The 18,070-nt window shown below is 44.5% G+C and overlaps 2 protein-coding genes across 2 annotated transcripts in view; one reads left to right on the top strand and one right to left on the bottom strand.

Moving 5' to 3' along the window:
• ptpdc1a (protein tyrosine phosphatase domain containing 1a) overlaps window positions 1-2,454 on the bottom strand; it is a gene marked incomplete at its 5' end in the record, with an annotated part of 47,621 nt that extends 45,167 nt beyond the window's left edge. The window contains one exon of the mRNA XM_084317099.1: window positions 2,269-2,454. Coding sequence (XP_084173225.1) covers window positions 2,269-2,454 — 186 coding nt within the window. The remainder of the gene's footprint in view (window positions 1-2,268) is intronic.
• Window positions 2,455-12,683: 10,229 nt separating this feature from the next.
• Window positions 12,684-17,775, top strand: barx1 (BARX homeobox 1). The gene is given in 7 exon segments (XM_084317705.1): window positions 12,684-13,260; window positions 15,556-15,560; window positions 15,562-15,805; window positions 15,808-15,854; window positions 15,856-15,875; window positions 16,591-16,675; window positions 17,186-17,775. Coding segments are annotated over 7 exon segments (801 nt in total). The 5' UTR covers window positions 12,684-13,055; the 3' UTR covers window positions 17,381-17,775.
• Window positions 17,776-18,070: the final 295 nt, after the last annotated feature.

The following is an 18,070-nucleotide window of genomic DNA, read 5'->3' as shown; positions in this document are numbered from 1 at the left end:
ATTGGCCGAGCGCGCGCATGCGCATGAGCATGAGCCGCGACGCGCTCCTTAGCCAGGAATCCAAACTCCGTTTAAGCTCCAGAGAGCGAGGCTGAAAATCCACAGTTTTTGCCCCACTGATGGAGCCGAATCCCGGATCCGAGTTTTCTGATGAATACCCCCAAAATATGGAGGTCCCGAACGCAATTAAGTATTGATTACGCCGTAACAAATCATTAAAAAAATATACCGTTAACTGGAGTATGTTGTTTCTTTACATATATGTTGGATTAGAGAATTGGTTTGTCATGACAATCCAATAAAAAATCGCACACAGTAACTACATGCATCATTGTTTACAATGAACGATGGGGCTGGGCTGGGGCGCGCGGTGCTCCGGTGGCCGTGGCGGCGGTTGACCGATGGCGATGCCGAGGACGAGCGCGCGTCCGTGGGGTAAGACGGCCGGTGAGAGAGCGCAGCGCTTAGTTTAACGCGTCCGTGTCGATTAGCCCCACCATTCATTGTAAACAATGATGTCTGTTGTTGTAGCCACCGGGTAAATTGCGATTTTTTATTAGATTGTCGCGACAAACCAATTCTCTAATCCAACATATATGTAAAGAAACAACATACTCCAGTTAACGGTATATTTTTTTAATGATTTGTTACGGCGTAATCAATACTTAATTGCGTTCGGGACCTCCATATTGGGGGTATTCATCAGAAAACTCGGATCCGGGATTCGGCTCCATCAGTGGGGCAAGAACTGTGGATTTTCAGCCTCGCTCTCTGGAGCTTAAACAGAGTTTGGATTCCTGGCTAAGGAGCGCGTCGCGGCTCATGTGCATGCGCGCGCTCGGCCAATCAGAGCGCAAAACGCCAATGCGGAAGGACTCTTGGGCTGCCTTTAATATAGACGTGTCCGGGAATGGGCGAGGCCGGAGGCCGAGACCCCGGACCGAAGTGAGGGCGAGGACCCGGAGAACTGGGGCCGGGAGCCCGAAAAAAGAACCCAGGAGGGGCATAGCAGTCAGGGGGGCTGAAAACAGGTGCAGAGGCCGGGAACAGGGAAGCTGGGAACAGAGGCCCGACGAGGGGGGGTGGGAATGGGTGCAGAGACCCGGAGAGGGGGGTTGGAGCTGGGAACAGAGGCCCGACGAGGGGGGGTGGGGATGGGTGCCGAGACCCAGAGAGGGGGGCTGGACCTGGGAACAGAGGCCCGACGAGGGGGGGTGGGGATGGGCACCAAGACCCGGGGAGGAGGGCTGGACCTGGGAACAGAGGTCCGACGAGGGGGGGTGGGGACATGTGTAGAAGCCCGGGAAGGGGAGCTGGACCCCGGAGCCGGATCCCCGAAGCGAGACCCTCCAGCCGCCGGACTAGGAACTGGTTCAGGAGAGCCGGAACGGAGGTGCGGCGGCGACGACCCCCGGAGCAGGAGCCCACGCAGACCACGGCGAATGCCACGGCGAAGACCACGGCGACGACCACGGCGAGGACCAGGACGCCGATCACGGCGCAGAGCTGGACCAGACGGGGAGCCAGGGTCAGTTGAGGAGCCGGGAGCCGGCACAGCAGCCGGACCAGATGTAGAGGCCGGGCAGGGCGTGGAGATCGGACCGGTCTCGGCTGCGAGGCGTGGTGTAGGATCCGGGGATGAGGAGTCTGGACTCACTGTGGGGGAAAGGTTAGTAGGTTGAACCTGGCTAGCTACAGAGCCTAAGCTAGCAGTGAGAACTGTGCTAGCTGGGAAGGCCTGTTTAGCTGCAGAGCCTAAGCTAGCAGTGGGGACTGTGCTAACTGGGGAGGCCTGGCTAACTGCCGGAACAATGCTAGCTGTAGGAGCTAGGCTAGCTTTCGGGGTAATGCTAGCTGGACCAGCTGTGGAGGCCTTGTTAGCAATACTAGCCTGAGCCTTGCTAGACCTCCGAGCCTTGCTAGCTCTCGGAAGTCTGCGAGCTGCGGAGCTAGGCTAACTGTGGGGCCTGGACTCACTGTAGGGCCACTGCTAGCTGGGGAGACCTGGTTAGCTTCATGAGCTAGGCTAACAGTGAGGGTTATGCTAGCTGGTTGAACCTGGCTAGCTTCAGAGCCTAGGCTAGCAGTGGGGACTGTGCTAGCTGGGGGGGCCCGACTAGCTGCAGGAACAATGCTAGCTGGGAGGGCCTGGCTAACTGCAGGAGCTAGGCTAACGGTAGGGGTTGGATTAGCTGTGGATGCCTGGCTAGCTGCAGGAGCTAAGCTAGCAGACGAGGCTCGCCTAGCTGTCTCCATGAGAGCACAGACTTTGTCAGTCATAAGCCTCATCTGAGGTGCCTGTGTTGGACTCTCCTTCGCTACGTTGTCTATGAGTTTCATCCAGAAGACCCATTTAGCTGGAGAGTAGCTGGTCAGATCCCCGTCTAACATGCCAAGCACAATGTCCAACGTCTCCGTGACTTTGTCCGCTGAGCTCTTGCGTGGTGGCGTCATTCTGTTACGATTGGGGTAGTGAGGGAAGGCGATGAGAGCTCAGTTGCGGACAGGAATGGAGGAGGCAGAGACGGCAGGATAACGTGTATACATATAGACTTTACTGAAAGACGAGACGTTACAAAACGGAACATAAATGGCACAGCCGAGCTGGCGCTAATACACGACAGCACGAGAACGAAAACGGAATACTTAAACTACTTACAACACTTAGTACAAAAACAGCAAGGCACGGGAGAGATGACAGCAGGCACGACGGGCAAGGGAACACAGTGGTAAATGGGGGTAACATGGAGGGATGACGCCACAACCAGAAGAGAGGAAGACACACACTTAAATACCAAGACTAACGATGATTGACAACAGCTGGCCAGGCCAGTCCAAAACAAACATTTAACCACTAGACAATAAGCAATATACCAAAACACTAACCAGGGAAACCAATTCACACCAGGGTGGGGAAGTTCAACAACAACACACACAGTGACATCCCATTAATCATCCCATTAATCAAAGTAAGCATGTGAGTTAACAATGTAATCAATGTCTGCACCAACTGCTGGTGACCACTAGAGGGTGGTATGAGACTGGAGGAAGGTAGGCCTCCAATGTTCCTTCTCCCCCACAGCCCAAATGAGGGCTGAGTATGGGATCGTTACACACAACACAGAAGCTGCACTGTCCCTTTAAGGGAGAACTCAAAATACACAGGTGAATCTTCTAGAGTCCATGACTGAAATGAAAGTTCTGGGGCTGGTCCTGTTCAGACTCACCAGAACACTTGCCGACGGGCAACACAGCAAACAGAGTCCATGAAAAAGGAGTGAGAACATAGGCATCCTCCCGTGGAAGCCTAGAGAGCGATGACGATGCCTTAAGGCCTCTGCATGCTACAGAAACTTCAGAGCAACTGCAACACAACATCGGCGCGATTTCAGCGCGGTTGTTTTAGAGGGTCTTGTAGACTGTGTTGCTTGGACGTTGCGTACATGTCCCCAGAATCTAATCTGAACAACCGTTGCGTTGATATTGCGTAGAAGTGATTGGTTGGTTAGCGAATGGGGGCGGGGCTGTCATAGAATAATATTAGTCCCGCAGAGAATAATATCCTCCATTGTTGAAGCCAGCGTTGACGCTAAATAATCAGCGTCACATAGCTCGCCTTTTTCTGAAAACCCAAGCACATATTGTTCCATAGCATACGCCTTCAGTTGATCATGACAAATCCTCTCTTACCTTGACGATTAAAAAGCCTCCATAATTTAGTAAATAAAGCTGTAGCCAGCCAGCTAGCATTGGGTCTATTCAAAATGCTATCCACATTAGCTACATAGCTAACCAAGTAAATACAATGGTATCCGTCCTGAGGTAACGTTAAATACAACGTTTGCTAGTCGAAATGACTGGACACACACAGGGACAAGTTAAACATCAATCAATTAATTTATTCCAATAGGTAGTTTGAGCTGCATGTGAGCCGAGGTCCTCTCCATTGGAAACTAATGATGTTACGGTAACGTTAGCTCGAAAAGCACAGAAAGTTAAGCTGCTAGCAACAGACACTATAACACTTCCGGTCAGGGTTTTCAAAATAAAAGAGCGACGTCTAAAATCACCGGAAATACGTTTATTTTGTACATTATCTAAAGTTAACACGAACCTAAACTAACTTTAGTTAAACTAACTTTGCGCGTCGATGTTGCAGAAGCATAAAGGCAGAGTGTCTAAAACACCGTTGCTTTGTCGATGTTGTGTTGCAGTTGCTTTGAAGTTTCTGTAGCATGCAGAGGCCTTTACACCACCGAACACTGCCGATGTGCAACTCAGCAAACGGGACCCACGGAAACGGAGTGAGATCATAGGAATCCTCTGGTGGAAACATTGAGAGCGATGACGATGTCTCACACCAGGAACGAGGCCCACGGAGAGAGAGTTGGAGGCAGTAGATGGCACGACGTCTCACCCTAGAGACGCGGCGGTAGATGGTAGCAACGGATGGCACGACGTCTCCAGTGAGAACATAGGAAATCCTCCCGTGGGATTATAGAGAGCGAAGACAATCTCTCACCAGGAGCGCGGCGGTTGATGGTAGGATACAGAACAACCTGGCAAGAGTGGAAGGGAGTCGGCAATACTTGTACTCTCCCAACGAGCTGATTGCAAACTCCTCTCAGGTGCGTGAAGTAGAATGTTCGGCACGCCCCCTCGTTGGGCAGCATGCAGTCCTTACCCAGCCCTCACAATAGCTCTACAAACAAGGTGACGCACCCCTATCTTTAAAGCGTGGCCTAGCTAGAACAGGATAAGGATAATGGCCGGCGCTGAATGAGTTAATGTCAAGGCTCTCATCCACATTCATTCATTTTCTCCCCCCGCTCTCTCCCCCATGATTTCAGAATCCCGGAAGTGTTGCGGTGGTCAATACGCACAGAGCCCAGAGCTTCAGACCGTATTTTGGCCGGCTTGCTCGGCATATACTGCCTGAAAGGGCAGCGCCCGTTTGAACGAGACAAGCTGCTCATCCACGCAAATATCCTGGCCAGGCTTGAACGCCATCGGGAGCCGCACCACCCACTTCTCCCACACGTCCCGGATATGTGCCAGCTTGTCCGGTTGATGACTGGCTCGGGTCAGCCGGTCTTCAAAGCGGATGTTGCGGCTCAGGAGGGCAAAGCGCGTCTGTGACATGGTCCCCCGAAATATGGCCCGGCCGGTGTGCCCCCCTCCCCCCCACAGGCTCCTGGTACAATGAGAAATGAGAAAAAGTTATATTTTCGCTCTACTGGATGGTGGCCATCTTGGATTTCTGGGTCAAACTGATGTCAGAATCGGAATCCTCATGGTCGACTTGCACAAAAAGTGCATTCATACATGATTCTAGGTGCTCTGGTTCAAAAGTAACATTTTCAAAATGGCGCCAGCAGGTATTTTGGATTTGGCCCTCCAACAAAAAGATTCAGAATATTTTTTTTATAAAAGGTCCATAGAAGTAAAATCAATCATCCAAACATCTTAACCAGAGAATGGTCACGGAATTGAGGTTCTTGGCCCAACTAACAGTGTTGTTATTGTTAGCATGCCTTGGCTAACGTCTCCTTACCTTCGTGTCCCATATCTGCAGCGGTTTGCTGCCGATGCTGTGTAGAGTATTGAGAGGAAGCCGCTCTGGAACGTGTTCCTAAACATCTTTCGACAACACACTTTTTCGGTTTTGGTCAGTAGGACTGATTTGTTTACTTCCCGTCTTGGCAGAGCCGTTAGTTGTAATAAATGGCGATGATTTGACAGAGTATAACATTGTCCAACTCTGCAGGAGAATAGGGAGGTATAGTCTGACGTCAATTTAGTTTCCCGCGCGGTATAGGGATTTATCATTGGGAAAATGGATTATCGGCTATTGTAACAATTCTGCCTCATGAACATTGGCAAGCTTTCCATTCTTCCACAAAATGAGTTCCCTTCTAGCACTAATATTATTGTGTAAGCATTTTTGGTTGAAATAAAGTTATAACTTATACGGTTTTAAATTTGTCGTTAAAGAAGAACTACACTTACCAGTAGAACGCCTGTCGTTCAGTGCTGTCGCCTAATACACGTCACAGCCATTTGACAGTTCCATTGACAGTTGCGCTGATACTAAGCTAACTAACGTTAACGTTAACTTTACCCATAGCTAACGTTACCTAGCTAAACACTGGCTGTCCTGCTCACTCTAAACGGACGAGAGACAACTCTGATTATACGTTCACTCAAAAGTCCCTTAATATGACACGATAATCACCGACCAAATGGTAATTATCCGTGTCATATTAAGGAGGAAGGATTTTTAAATGAACGTATAATCAGAATTGCCTCGGACCTTCCTCCTTGGCCTGCCAGTGTATTCGGTCCCGCGCCACAAACCGCCGCTTAACCTGGGTATACGATTAAGGATAGCTTTTTAATGTGAGACGTGGTCGACGGATTGAGAGTTTCGAGTAATTTTGCAATAAAAAGGAAAGAGCTCCGAGATGAATAACGACCGGCGTACCGTTTAGCCCCGGCCCGCGTATCCCTTTCCAAGTCATTGTACCAGGGCAGCCATGAGCCGATATTGTTGTGAGTTTATGAAAAAGTAAGGTTGCATAATTACATTCTGAACTAAATATCTTTTGGCAGCAGCATGTACAGCGTCTCTCAGTAGTGGCCCAGGGATGTCCGGGGGCATTGGTCTGCCAGAAAGAGACGTTTTGGTATTTTAAATACTCACATCTGTGGACGTCTTGAGAGGATTATGAGTTTCCAACCTTGAGAACAGTATAAAAGGCCCGATCTTGGATCTAAACATACACTTTAACATTAATTGCAAGTTTGGGGGGGGGGGGTATTTCCATTTAGGAGTCGTGGCGCGGGGGGCTGTAATGACACGGTATTCGACCACATTAAACACAAGCACTTGAGATGGTAGTCAGATAGATACTGGTTAAAAAAAACACGAGACCGACGGTTCAAGTCCAACATCATCAGGAGTGTTGCTTATATAACTCATATATAACTCTGTATGATAGCATGTACAATAGTGCTGTATATACCATAATATACATTTATATATTTATAGTTAACGCATATATATCCATATCTGTCTGAAATATACCTGCATGTAATTCTTTTATATACTTATACACCTGCATATAACCCAACTCTGTATGATAGCATGTACAATAAGGTATATACCATCTTTATACATTTATATTTACCGCATATATATACCCATATCTGTCTGAATATACCTGCATGTCAATCTTTTATATACCTACTTATACACCTGCATATAACCCACATAACTCTGTATGATAGCATGTACAATAATGCTGTATATACCATATATATATATATATTTATTCTTGCTGTGTGTGTGTATATATATATATTAGTATGATGTAGGTAGTTATTATTATTATTATTATTATTATTATTATTATTATTATTATTATTATTATTATTATTATTATTATTATTATTATTATTATTATTATTATTATTATTATTACAATGTAGGGCAGTTTTAGACAGTGAAAGCAGTAGGTATAAATTGAGTACGAGATCAAATGAGACATGAACCATGAGACATTTTAGGATGTAGGATTTAAACCACTCATATCACAATAGTACACAGTGTGATTGACTTCTTCTTATATCAATTTGAGACATTCATGCAGATATTTCCTGGAGGCTTCAAAGCATATAGGTCACTCGTAATAGGATGTAGTGCCTTGCTCAAGGACACTTCGATAGGGTTGCAGAGTCGTCTGTGTCATCATGGGGGATCAAACTCACCGCAGGTCGGACTCTCTCCAACCACCAGGCCACTCCGCTGCCCAGAAGCTCAATAGCACAACACAGTCTGTGGGAGATTGTGTCAAAACATAAAATAAATCCTACAAGTGCTCTGTAGTGGCATACTTCTCCTGTCGAGCACTTAGAATACAGCCATACTGTCGAGCACTTCGAATACAGCCATACTGTCGAGCACTTAGAATACAGCCATACTGTCGAGCACTTTGAATACAGCCATACTGTCGAGCACTTAGAATACAGCCATACTGTCTGTCGAGCTCTTAGAATACAGCCATACTGTCTGTCGAGCTCTTAGAATACAGCCATACTGTCGAGCACTTAGAATACAGCCATACTGTCGAGCTCTTAGAATACAGCCATACTGTCGATCACTTAGAATACAGCCATACTGTCGAGCTCTTAGAATACAGCCATACTGTCGATCACTTAGAATACAGCCATACTGTCGAGCACTTAGAATACAGCCATACTGTCGAGCACTTAGAATACAGCCATACTGTCGAGCACTTAGAATACAGCCATACTGTCGAGCACTTAGAATACAGCCATACTGTCGAGCTCTTAGAATACAGCCATACTGTCGAGCACTTAGAATACAGCCATACTGTCGAGCACTTCGAATACAGCCATACCGTCGAGCTCTTAGAATACAGCCATACTGTCGAGCTCTTAGAATACAGCCATACTGTCGAGCACTTCGAATACAGCCATACTGTCGAGCACTTAGAATACAGCCATACCGTCGAGCACTTAGAATACAGCCATACTGTCGAGCACTTAGAATACAGCCATACTGTCGAGCACTTCGAACACAGCCATACTGTCGAGCACTTAGAATACAGCCATACTGTCGAGCACTTAGAATACAGCCATACTGTCGAGCACTTAGAATACAGCCATACTGTCGAGCACTTAGAATACAGCCATACTGTCGAGCTCTTAGAATACAGCCATACTGTCGAGCACTTCGAACACAGCCATACTGTCGAGCACTTAGAATACAGCCATACTGTCGAGCACTTAGAATACAGCCATACCGTCGAGCACTTCGAATACAGCCATACTGTCGAGCTCTTAGAATACAGCCATACTGTCGAGCACTTCGAATACAGCCATACTGTCGAGCACTTCGAATACAGCCATACCGTCGAGCTCTTAGAATACAGCCATACTGTCGAGCACTTAGAATACAGCCATACTGTCGAGCTCTTAGAATACAGCCATACTGTCGAGCACTTAGAATACAGCCATACTGTCGAGCTCTTAGAATACAGCCATACTGTCGAGCACTTAGAATACAGCCATACTGTCGAGCACTTCGAATACAGCCATACTGTCGAGCTCTTAGAATACAGCCATACTGTCGAGCACTTAGAATACAGCCATACTGTCGAGCACTTAGAATACAGCCATACTGTCGAGCACTTCGAATACAGCCATACTGTCGAGCTCTTAGAATACAGCCATACTGTCGAGCACTTAGAATACAGCCATACTGTCGATCACTTAGAATACAGCCATACTGTCGAGCTCTTAGAATACAGCCATACCGTCGAGCACTTAGAATACAGCCATACCGTCGAGCACTTCGAATACAGCCATACCGTCGAGCTCTTAGAATACAGCCATACTGTCGAGCTCTTAGAATACAGCCATACTGTCGAGCTCTTAGAATACAGCCATACTGTCGAGCTCTTAGAATACAGCCATACTGTCGAGCACTTAGAATACAGCCATACTGTCGATCACTTAGAATACAGCCATACTGTCGAGCACTTCGAATACAGCCATACCGTCGAGCACTTAGAATACAGCCATACTGTCGATCACTTAGAATACAGCCATACCGTCGAGCACTTAGAATACAGCCATACTGTCGAGCACTTAGAATACAGCCATACTGTCGAGCACTTAGAATACAGCCATACTGTCGAGCACTTAGAATACAGCCATACTGTCGATCACTTAGAATACAGCCATACTGTCGAGCACTTAGAATACAGCCATACTGTCGAGCACTTAGAATACAGCCATACTGTCGAGCACTTAGAATACAGCCATACTGTCGAGCACTTAGAACACAGCCATACTGTCGAGCACTTAGAATACAGCCATACTGTCGATCACTTAGAATACAGCCATACTGTCGATCACTTAGAATACAGCCATACTGTCTGTCGATCACTTAGAATACAGCCATACTGTCTGTCGATCACTTAGAATACAGCCATACTGTCTGTCGATCACTTAGAATACAGCCATACTGTCGAGCACTTAGAATACAGCCATACTGTCAAGCACTTAGAATACAGCCATACTGTCGATCACTTAGAATACAGCCATACTGTCTGTCGATCACTTAGAATACAGCCATACTGTCTGTCGAGCACTTAGAATACAGCCATACTGTCAAGCACTTAGAATACAGCCATACTGTCGAGCACTTAGAATACAGCCATACTGTCGAGCACTTAGAATACAGCCATACTGTCGAGCACTTAGAATACAGCCATACTGTCGATCACTTAGAATACAGCCATACTGTCGAGCTCTTAGAATACAGCCATACTATCGAGCACTTAGAATACAGCCATACTGTCAAGCACTTAGAATACAGCCATACTGTCGAGCACTTAGAATACAGCCATACTGTCGAGCTCTTAGCCATACTGTTGAACACTTAGAATACAGTGTTGAGATATATGTTCTCATATGTTGAAAATGGGATCATATTGGTTGTTATGTTTGTGTTAAAGTGAGTAGCCTACACGTTCATATATGTATTGTATTGAAATGTGGTGCAACTCTATTCTAAGTCTTGTGTTTGTTCTTGTACTTGCAGTACGTAAAGACGTGATGGTATGACGCAGTGGCACTGGCGGGAAGCCGAGCACGTATACTGTCAGCTGTCGTCAGTCAGCTGTCAGTGCGCACAGGGGTGAAAATGGTGTGTCACAGCTGGGAGTGTTGGTGGTATTTGTAATGGAGGACAAGTTTGGTTCACTTGTTGTTGTAAATAAACTATTCACATAAAAGAAACAAAACGGGTCAGGCGTTATCAGGGTTCTAGGTGAAAAGTCCCAAGCGAAAACAGGAGGTAAAAAATGTTTTTTTACATTTGACCAAAATCGCTCCTAGCTATGGATGGACCCAGGGTGTTTTCCAGCTCATACCAATTTCTTTGGATATACTACTTCTGGATAATGCAACTACTACAGAAAAACGTGAGTAACAAGTTTTTCTACAACTCAGACCTATGTTACTCTATTTCATTAGAACTAAAAGTGAATTCTCTTTATTGTATCAGAAACTTCAGAATGTTATCTTTCAAAAGAGACCAGGCTCATGCATGTAAGTATATAAGTATAAAGTATAGTATTTTGGTTTGCAAAAAAAGTATGCAGTCCTCAAGTTCAAGTAAAATAAATTCACTTTTGGGGGTGCCTGTTAACCCTTTCACTGCCGCACTACCAAACGGTTAACCCTTTCACTGCGACAATACACAGAAGGTTAACCCTTTCACTGCCACACGACAGCCGGTTGTGTGATAGTAAAGGGTTAACCTTCTGTCGTGTGGCAGTGAAAGGGTTAAAAGAATAAAGGTGCTGTAAGTGGTATTTTTTTTGTTAAAATGGTCTACATTTTAAAGTAATATCTTTACATTCTGACAGCCATCACTGATATAGAGTGTCAGTAACATGGGTCTCTCAGTCCCTCTGCTCTGCAGTAAACAGAAAATACAGGTTCTGGTATCCTGTTCCCACTTTATCCAATCAGGGGAGAGAACTCCACACTCCAAAAATGGCCTGACAACAGTTACAGTAGTAGTAGTAGTAAGTAGTAAACTAGTTTTAAGGACATTTGTACTTGAAACAATAAACTAATATGCCAGTGCAGTAGGCAAAAAGTAAATTGATTGGATAAAGTGAGAACGGGATACCAGAAAATGTATTTAGTGTTTACTGCAGAGTGGAGGGACTGAGAGAGTGACCCATGTTACTGAACAGACACTAGTCTATATCAATATCAGTGATGGCTGTCGAAATGTAGTCATATTTAACACTTATTTTAACAAAAAAATACCACTTACAGCTCCTATGGCCTTATTATACCATGCACATAAAGCCTACAATTGGCCTGCAACTTCTAGGCAAGTGTTCCGATCTGAAAATCATTTAGATTAGATTAGATTCAAATGTATTACTACAGCACAAGCACAGTACAATGAAAATCAGTTTGGTATTAGTAATATACAATGTACAGGTGATTAAACTGGATATAACATATATAAATTAGTACTACTGAGTAATAGTGCTAATCAGATGTATACAGAGTTGTAGTATTAATATATAAAGTGATACAGGATAAAGACACTGGTAGTAAATCGTACTGGCCATCAGCGTAACTAAAAGGTAAGGGATATGTGTATGATATAGTCAAAAGGATTGTATACAGAGACAGATATGGATAAATATATAGTACACAACTACACATTAAGAATATATATATATACGGTATATTGAAGCATTATTGTACATGCTATCAAAGGGCAGCATATAAGGTATAAGAATTACAGTATGCAGTTATATTCAGACATATATTATGGATATATATAGGTGTAAACACTATATGGTAGTAAGTCATACTGGCCAGCAGTGTGCATCACACTGATTTATGGTCTACCAGGAATTTAAATGGCCTGGGTTCTCTTTCCTTCTCGACATGCAAATTCACGCAGAAGAAGTAATAGTTCGACTTTGCATCTAAGTTCGGGTCTGGATGGGAACCCAGCGCGCAGGCTGCAGGCAAACCCCGAGCAGAGGCGGAGCCAAGCGACCGAGAGACGCACATCCAAACCTAAAGCTATTCCTCAAGTCATTGTCAAGGCGACTCGCTGCACGACCGACAAAACATTTTGACTTCTTCTACTCGTATTAGGAATGAACAAAGTTATATATTTTTTAAAGTTTTTTTTAAAGTTTTTTTTGGGTGTTTTCGTGGTTCATTATATCCGTTCCAAATTGAAGTAAATCTGGGTTTTTGGGACAAAACAAACAACGAGGACGCACAATTGGACTTGTTTGGGTTGAGCCAGTTTGTTTCAGAAGTTTCAGAAGTCGGGGATATTTCTTCTTCAACAGAGTGACTCTCTCTCTCTCTTCAACCCCGCAGAGAGGCGAGGGATGTATAAATGTCGGATTGTATGATCCAGGAGGAGAGATAGTCGGTGTACATATATATTTTTATAAACACTCCCGTTGACAATGCAGCATCACCTGGACATGGGCGCACACTTCTACCCCCCGGAGGCGCACCTCCTGGACCACCGGTCGCACCGGTACCGGAGCTTCATGATCGAGGAGATCCTCACCGACCACCCGGAGCGCAGCAAGGTGTCCGCGGGCCCGGAGCTGCTCAAGTTCGGGGTCCATGCGCTGCTGTCGGCGCGGCCGTTCCACAGCCACCTGGGTAAGAAGAGAGAGACTGAGGGCTGGTGCCGTATCTTTACTGTACATTTTACTGTACATTTTATAATCATATTCTAGAATGTATATCGTTGACCGTGTTGTTGACTTCTTATTTTGGACTATACACCTAAATGTTTATTGTGAGCGATCGTCATGCTGTTGAATTTCCCTCGGGTGCAATAAAGTACTTCTATTCTATTCTATTCTATTCTATTCTATTCTATTCTATTCTATTCTATTCTATTCTATCGTCTACGAAGAGGGATAATAACATCTCAGGTCAAGGCTATTGTAAAAAGTGCTTTGGAGAAAGGAAATAAAATAAAAAGATGTTTAATGAAAGTAGAGCTATATGGACACGTGGCGCAGGCAAAGTTGTATGGAAGAAACTAACGCTGGATATGAGCGGTATATTGTGCTGTATACATTTGCACTTTTTATTTTATTTTAATATATCATATGTTCATATATATTTGCGTGCGTGCGTGTGTATTATTGCGGTCAGTAGCCGTGAAGATGGTTCTCCAAAGTGTGGGGGGGGGGGGGACCGTGCGTAAAAGTGTGATATATTTATTTGGAGTGAACGTTTTGGACGCGACCGAGACGTCAGGTTTTAAAGTTCAAGTTCTGTTTTATTTGTCACATAATAAGGTACATAATACATTACAGTGAAATGCTTGGTTCTGTGTATAATGAGCCTCCACGAGATTGTGCTTCATACAGTAAAGAATAAAGACCAAAAAACGATACACAAAATACAAACTAAAGTACAAAGTGAAGTATAAAATGAGAACAATGAAGTACAAGTGCTTTTTAAAATGCAAAAATGAAGTATATAGGCAATATAATATAACCCGGTCCCGTTGACACGGTGGTCTCGCTTGTTTGTCTCTCTCGGTGGATTTAATAGCAGCGTCAGAATTGCGTAAAGGTGCCAAACGTGGTATTACTGTACACCCGATTCCGTTTGGAATAATGTGGTTACATTTAAATATAATATGTGGTTAAATTGTCACAATTTAAGAAGATGTTAACGGGAATGTTTTCCTTTTTATTCCAATTTATACAAATAAAAAAATAAAACGAACAAAAAAAACAATAGGCTATACCGCAATTTTTTAATACACGTGGCTAATATAGTTGGAAGTGGATTGACCGTAATATGTGTATATACGTGTAAAGTGTCAATAGCCCGTTTATAATGTTTACAACTGTCATATATACAATTTTGTCGACTAGTCATTTAAATTGGTTAGTCGATGTTGTTCCTGTATAAACGCAGGCTAATTACGATTTATATAAAAATCATAGGCTAGTGCTACGATGCAGTGTTATATGCCTATATGCTATACTCTATCTTTATAATAATATAGAATGATTTTTAGAATAAATTAACCAACAATAGAACGATTAACAACCCATATAGCCTAAGTTGCACTCCATCCCTGCACCTCATTTAGCATTCTTTCATTTTGTACTTCCTTTTGTACTTTTAGTTTGTATATTGTATATTTTATATATATAGTGTTTGGTCTTTATTCTTTTTACTTATTTACTGCATGAAGCACAATCGCAAGTAGAGGTTCATATATAGAACCAAACATTTCATTGTAATGTACCTTATGTGACAAATAAAACAAAACTTTGAAACTTGAACCTGAAACTAATGCTATAATGCAGTTGTTACCGTATTTTAGTAACTTGCCTATATAATATTATATATATATTTTTTAGAAATAAATCAACAACCACATTTTTACTTTGTAGATTGTACTTATAGGTTGTACTTTAGTTTGTATATTGTATTGTATATTGATTATTGTATAGTGTTATTCCTCTTTTACTTACTTTTTTACTGTATATCTCAGGGGCTCAGGGGCTCATAACCAAGCATTTCACTGTATGTACACATAGGAAGGAGGTATAGTATATTAGATATACATTAAGAGTTAAAATTGTAAATTGTATATTGTATATAGGAACCAGTTTATCAGGAAACCTAGCATGTTTTTTTTTTACCATGCATATCTTGTGTCTTACCTATTTTAGTTTTTCCTATGCCTATTTTTATTATTGTATTTTGCACAATCGATTGCGGGCATGACCACCCCGCATTTCCCTGTATGCCCTGCATGTATACGTGACAAATAAACCTCTTGATTCTTGATTCTATACGTGACAAATAAAAACAAACTTGAAACGTGAACAATAGAACTATATTAATTAACAGGCCGCGTGTATAAAAGCCTGACTTCTGAAAACAGTCCGCGCGCGTGCCTTGTTGTGACCCCCGCAGTGCTGGAAGGCCGACCCCACGGGCCTGCTGAAGTTCCCCATGTCCCCGCTGTCCTGCTCCCTGGGCTCGCCGCTGGGCTCCTCGCTGCAGCTCTCCGGTCCTCCGGGGGGCCTGCTGTCCGTCCACCCTCCCGGTCACCACCACCTCCCGCTGGACCTGCACCTGCGCGGCAAGCTGGGGGAGCACCACCACGGGGGCGTCGACGGCGGCGGCAGCAAGGCCAAGAAGGGCCGGCGGAGCCGCACCGTGTTCACGAGCTGCAGCTGATGGGGCTGGAGAAGAGGTTCGAGAAGCAGAAGTAACCTGTCCACGCCCGACAGGTAGGGGGTCTCTCTCTCTCTCGCTCTCTCTCTCTCTCTCTCTCTCTCGATCTCCTCTCTCTCTCTCTCTCTCTCTCTCTCTCGTCTCTCTCTCTCTCTCGTCTCTCTCTCTCTCTCCTCTCTCTCTCCTCTCTCTCCTCTCCTCTCTCTCTCCCTCTCTCTCTCTCTCTCTCGGTCTCTCTCTCTCTCTCTCTCTCGGTCTCTCTCTCCTCTCTCTCTCTCTCTCTCTCTCTCTCTCTCTCTCTCTCTCTCTCTCTCTCTCTCTCTCTCTTACACACACACACACACACACACACACACACACACACACACCACACACACACACACACACACACACACACACACACACACACACACACACACACACACACACACATAGACACACAGATACAGACACACACACAGGTCTGTGTCAATAGGCCTATTTACAGATATGGGTCCTCTCTCTCTCTCTCCCTCCCTCCCTCCCTCCCTCACACACACACACACACACACACACACTCTCACTCACACACACGCACACACACACACACACACACACACACACACACACACACACACACACACACACACACACACACACACACACACACACACACACACACACACACACACACAGACCCCCCCCATACACACACACACTACAATATATGTCACTGCATGGTTCTATAGATGTATTTTAAGAACGCCCTCCTGTTCTGACCCGTCTCCACAGAATAGACCTGGCCGAGTCGCTGGGTCTGAGCCAGCTGCAGGTGAAGACCTGGTATCAGAACCGTCGGATGAAGTGGAAGAAGATAGTAAGTCATGATGATGATGATGATGATGAGTGTTTGTTTATATTGTTGCTGTCGACCTATACATCTTGTGGACAATATATACGTTATAGGTCAAAGGACTGTATACTGTTTTTCATGAAATCTGAAAAGCAGCCTGATTGATCAATAATTGTATTTAAATCTATACAATGGGGTTTTAAAATCGGAGCCCTTGTGAAACATTCTTGACCTATATTCACACAAAAAAAAAGGGTTTCACCTGTAAATATACCCTATAAATTACATTTGACCTCAAATATCTCTCATATTTTATATTCAGAGTTAATTATATTGTTTACACTGTTTATTTATTCTCACGTGTTTACATTCAGTTCTAATTATTGCCTATATTTATGTCTTTCTATTACCCTGCCCATACCTGCACCCCCCCCCCCCCTCCCCCATGCATGCTGTGACGCCCGCATTCCATCAATAAAGGGATATCTGATCTGATCTGATCTGATCTCATGTACATGTTTTGACCTGCTGCAGGTTTTACAAGGAGGGGGGTTGGAGTCGCCCACCAAGCCCAAAGGCCGCCCGAAGAAGAACTCCATCCCCACCAGCGAGCAGCTCTCGGAGCAGGAGAGGTCTCGGGACCTGGACCGCGACCTGGACCGTGACCTGGACCGGCAGGAGTCCGACGCCTCGAGTTCACACTTGGACAACAACCAGGAGGAGGAATGACGGCCTCAAGGAACTCCTATATATTGACTCATAGGTTATACGTAACCTTCTCACGGCACGGGACACATTTGTTCATCTTGGGATGAGACAAAAAGTGCTCGACGGTTGTTGTTGTTGGCACGTTGGCCTTAGAGAGAAGATCTGAACCCGCGAAGTTCTTCTGAAGACGGATCTCCTTTTTTGTTGTTGTTTTAAGCCTGTACGACGGACTTAGGCCTATAAACTACAGTAATAATACTGTAAAACACTAAATTGTTAGTAGCCCTACAGTTCCCTCGTGATGAACTTGCCCGCTGTCGAGGAGAGAGAACAGAACAGTAGGTCTACCCTTTCATTGCATTATTCCCAAGGACCCACTTTACGCACTTCCGTTTTTTTGCATTCCCTATTTTGTGTAACTGTTATATGTTTAATTAAATATATTTTCACTAACTCGGTTCTTCTCTTTTGATTTGATAGTGAAATATAGGCCCCGACACGACACGAGATTCGTATTGATCTATTTTACAGTATTTCTTGCCTATATATAGATCACATTTAATCGATGACAGATTTACCGTCCACTCGTCACACACAGTTAGCCGACATGCCTTCCAGACCGAACGACTGATATATGAGAGGACAATTGTCTTAATTTATGAATATAAATATGTCACTTGGAGGACATTCAGGTGTATATCATATGGCTTA

The sequence above is a fragment of the Notolepis coatsorum genome (genome assembly GCF_963971535.1).
Source record: "Notolepis coatsorum genome assembly, chromosome: 6".
Lineage (NCBI taxonomy): Eukaryota > Metazoa > Chordata > Actinopteri > Aulopiformes > Paralepididae > Notolepis > Notolepis coatsorum.
Note: the sequence above shows the minus strand (reverse complement) of the source record. Positions and strands in the feature narration are given on the sequence as shown.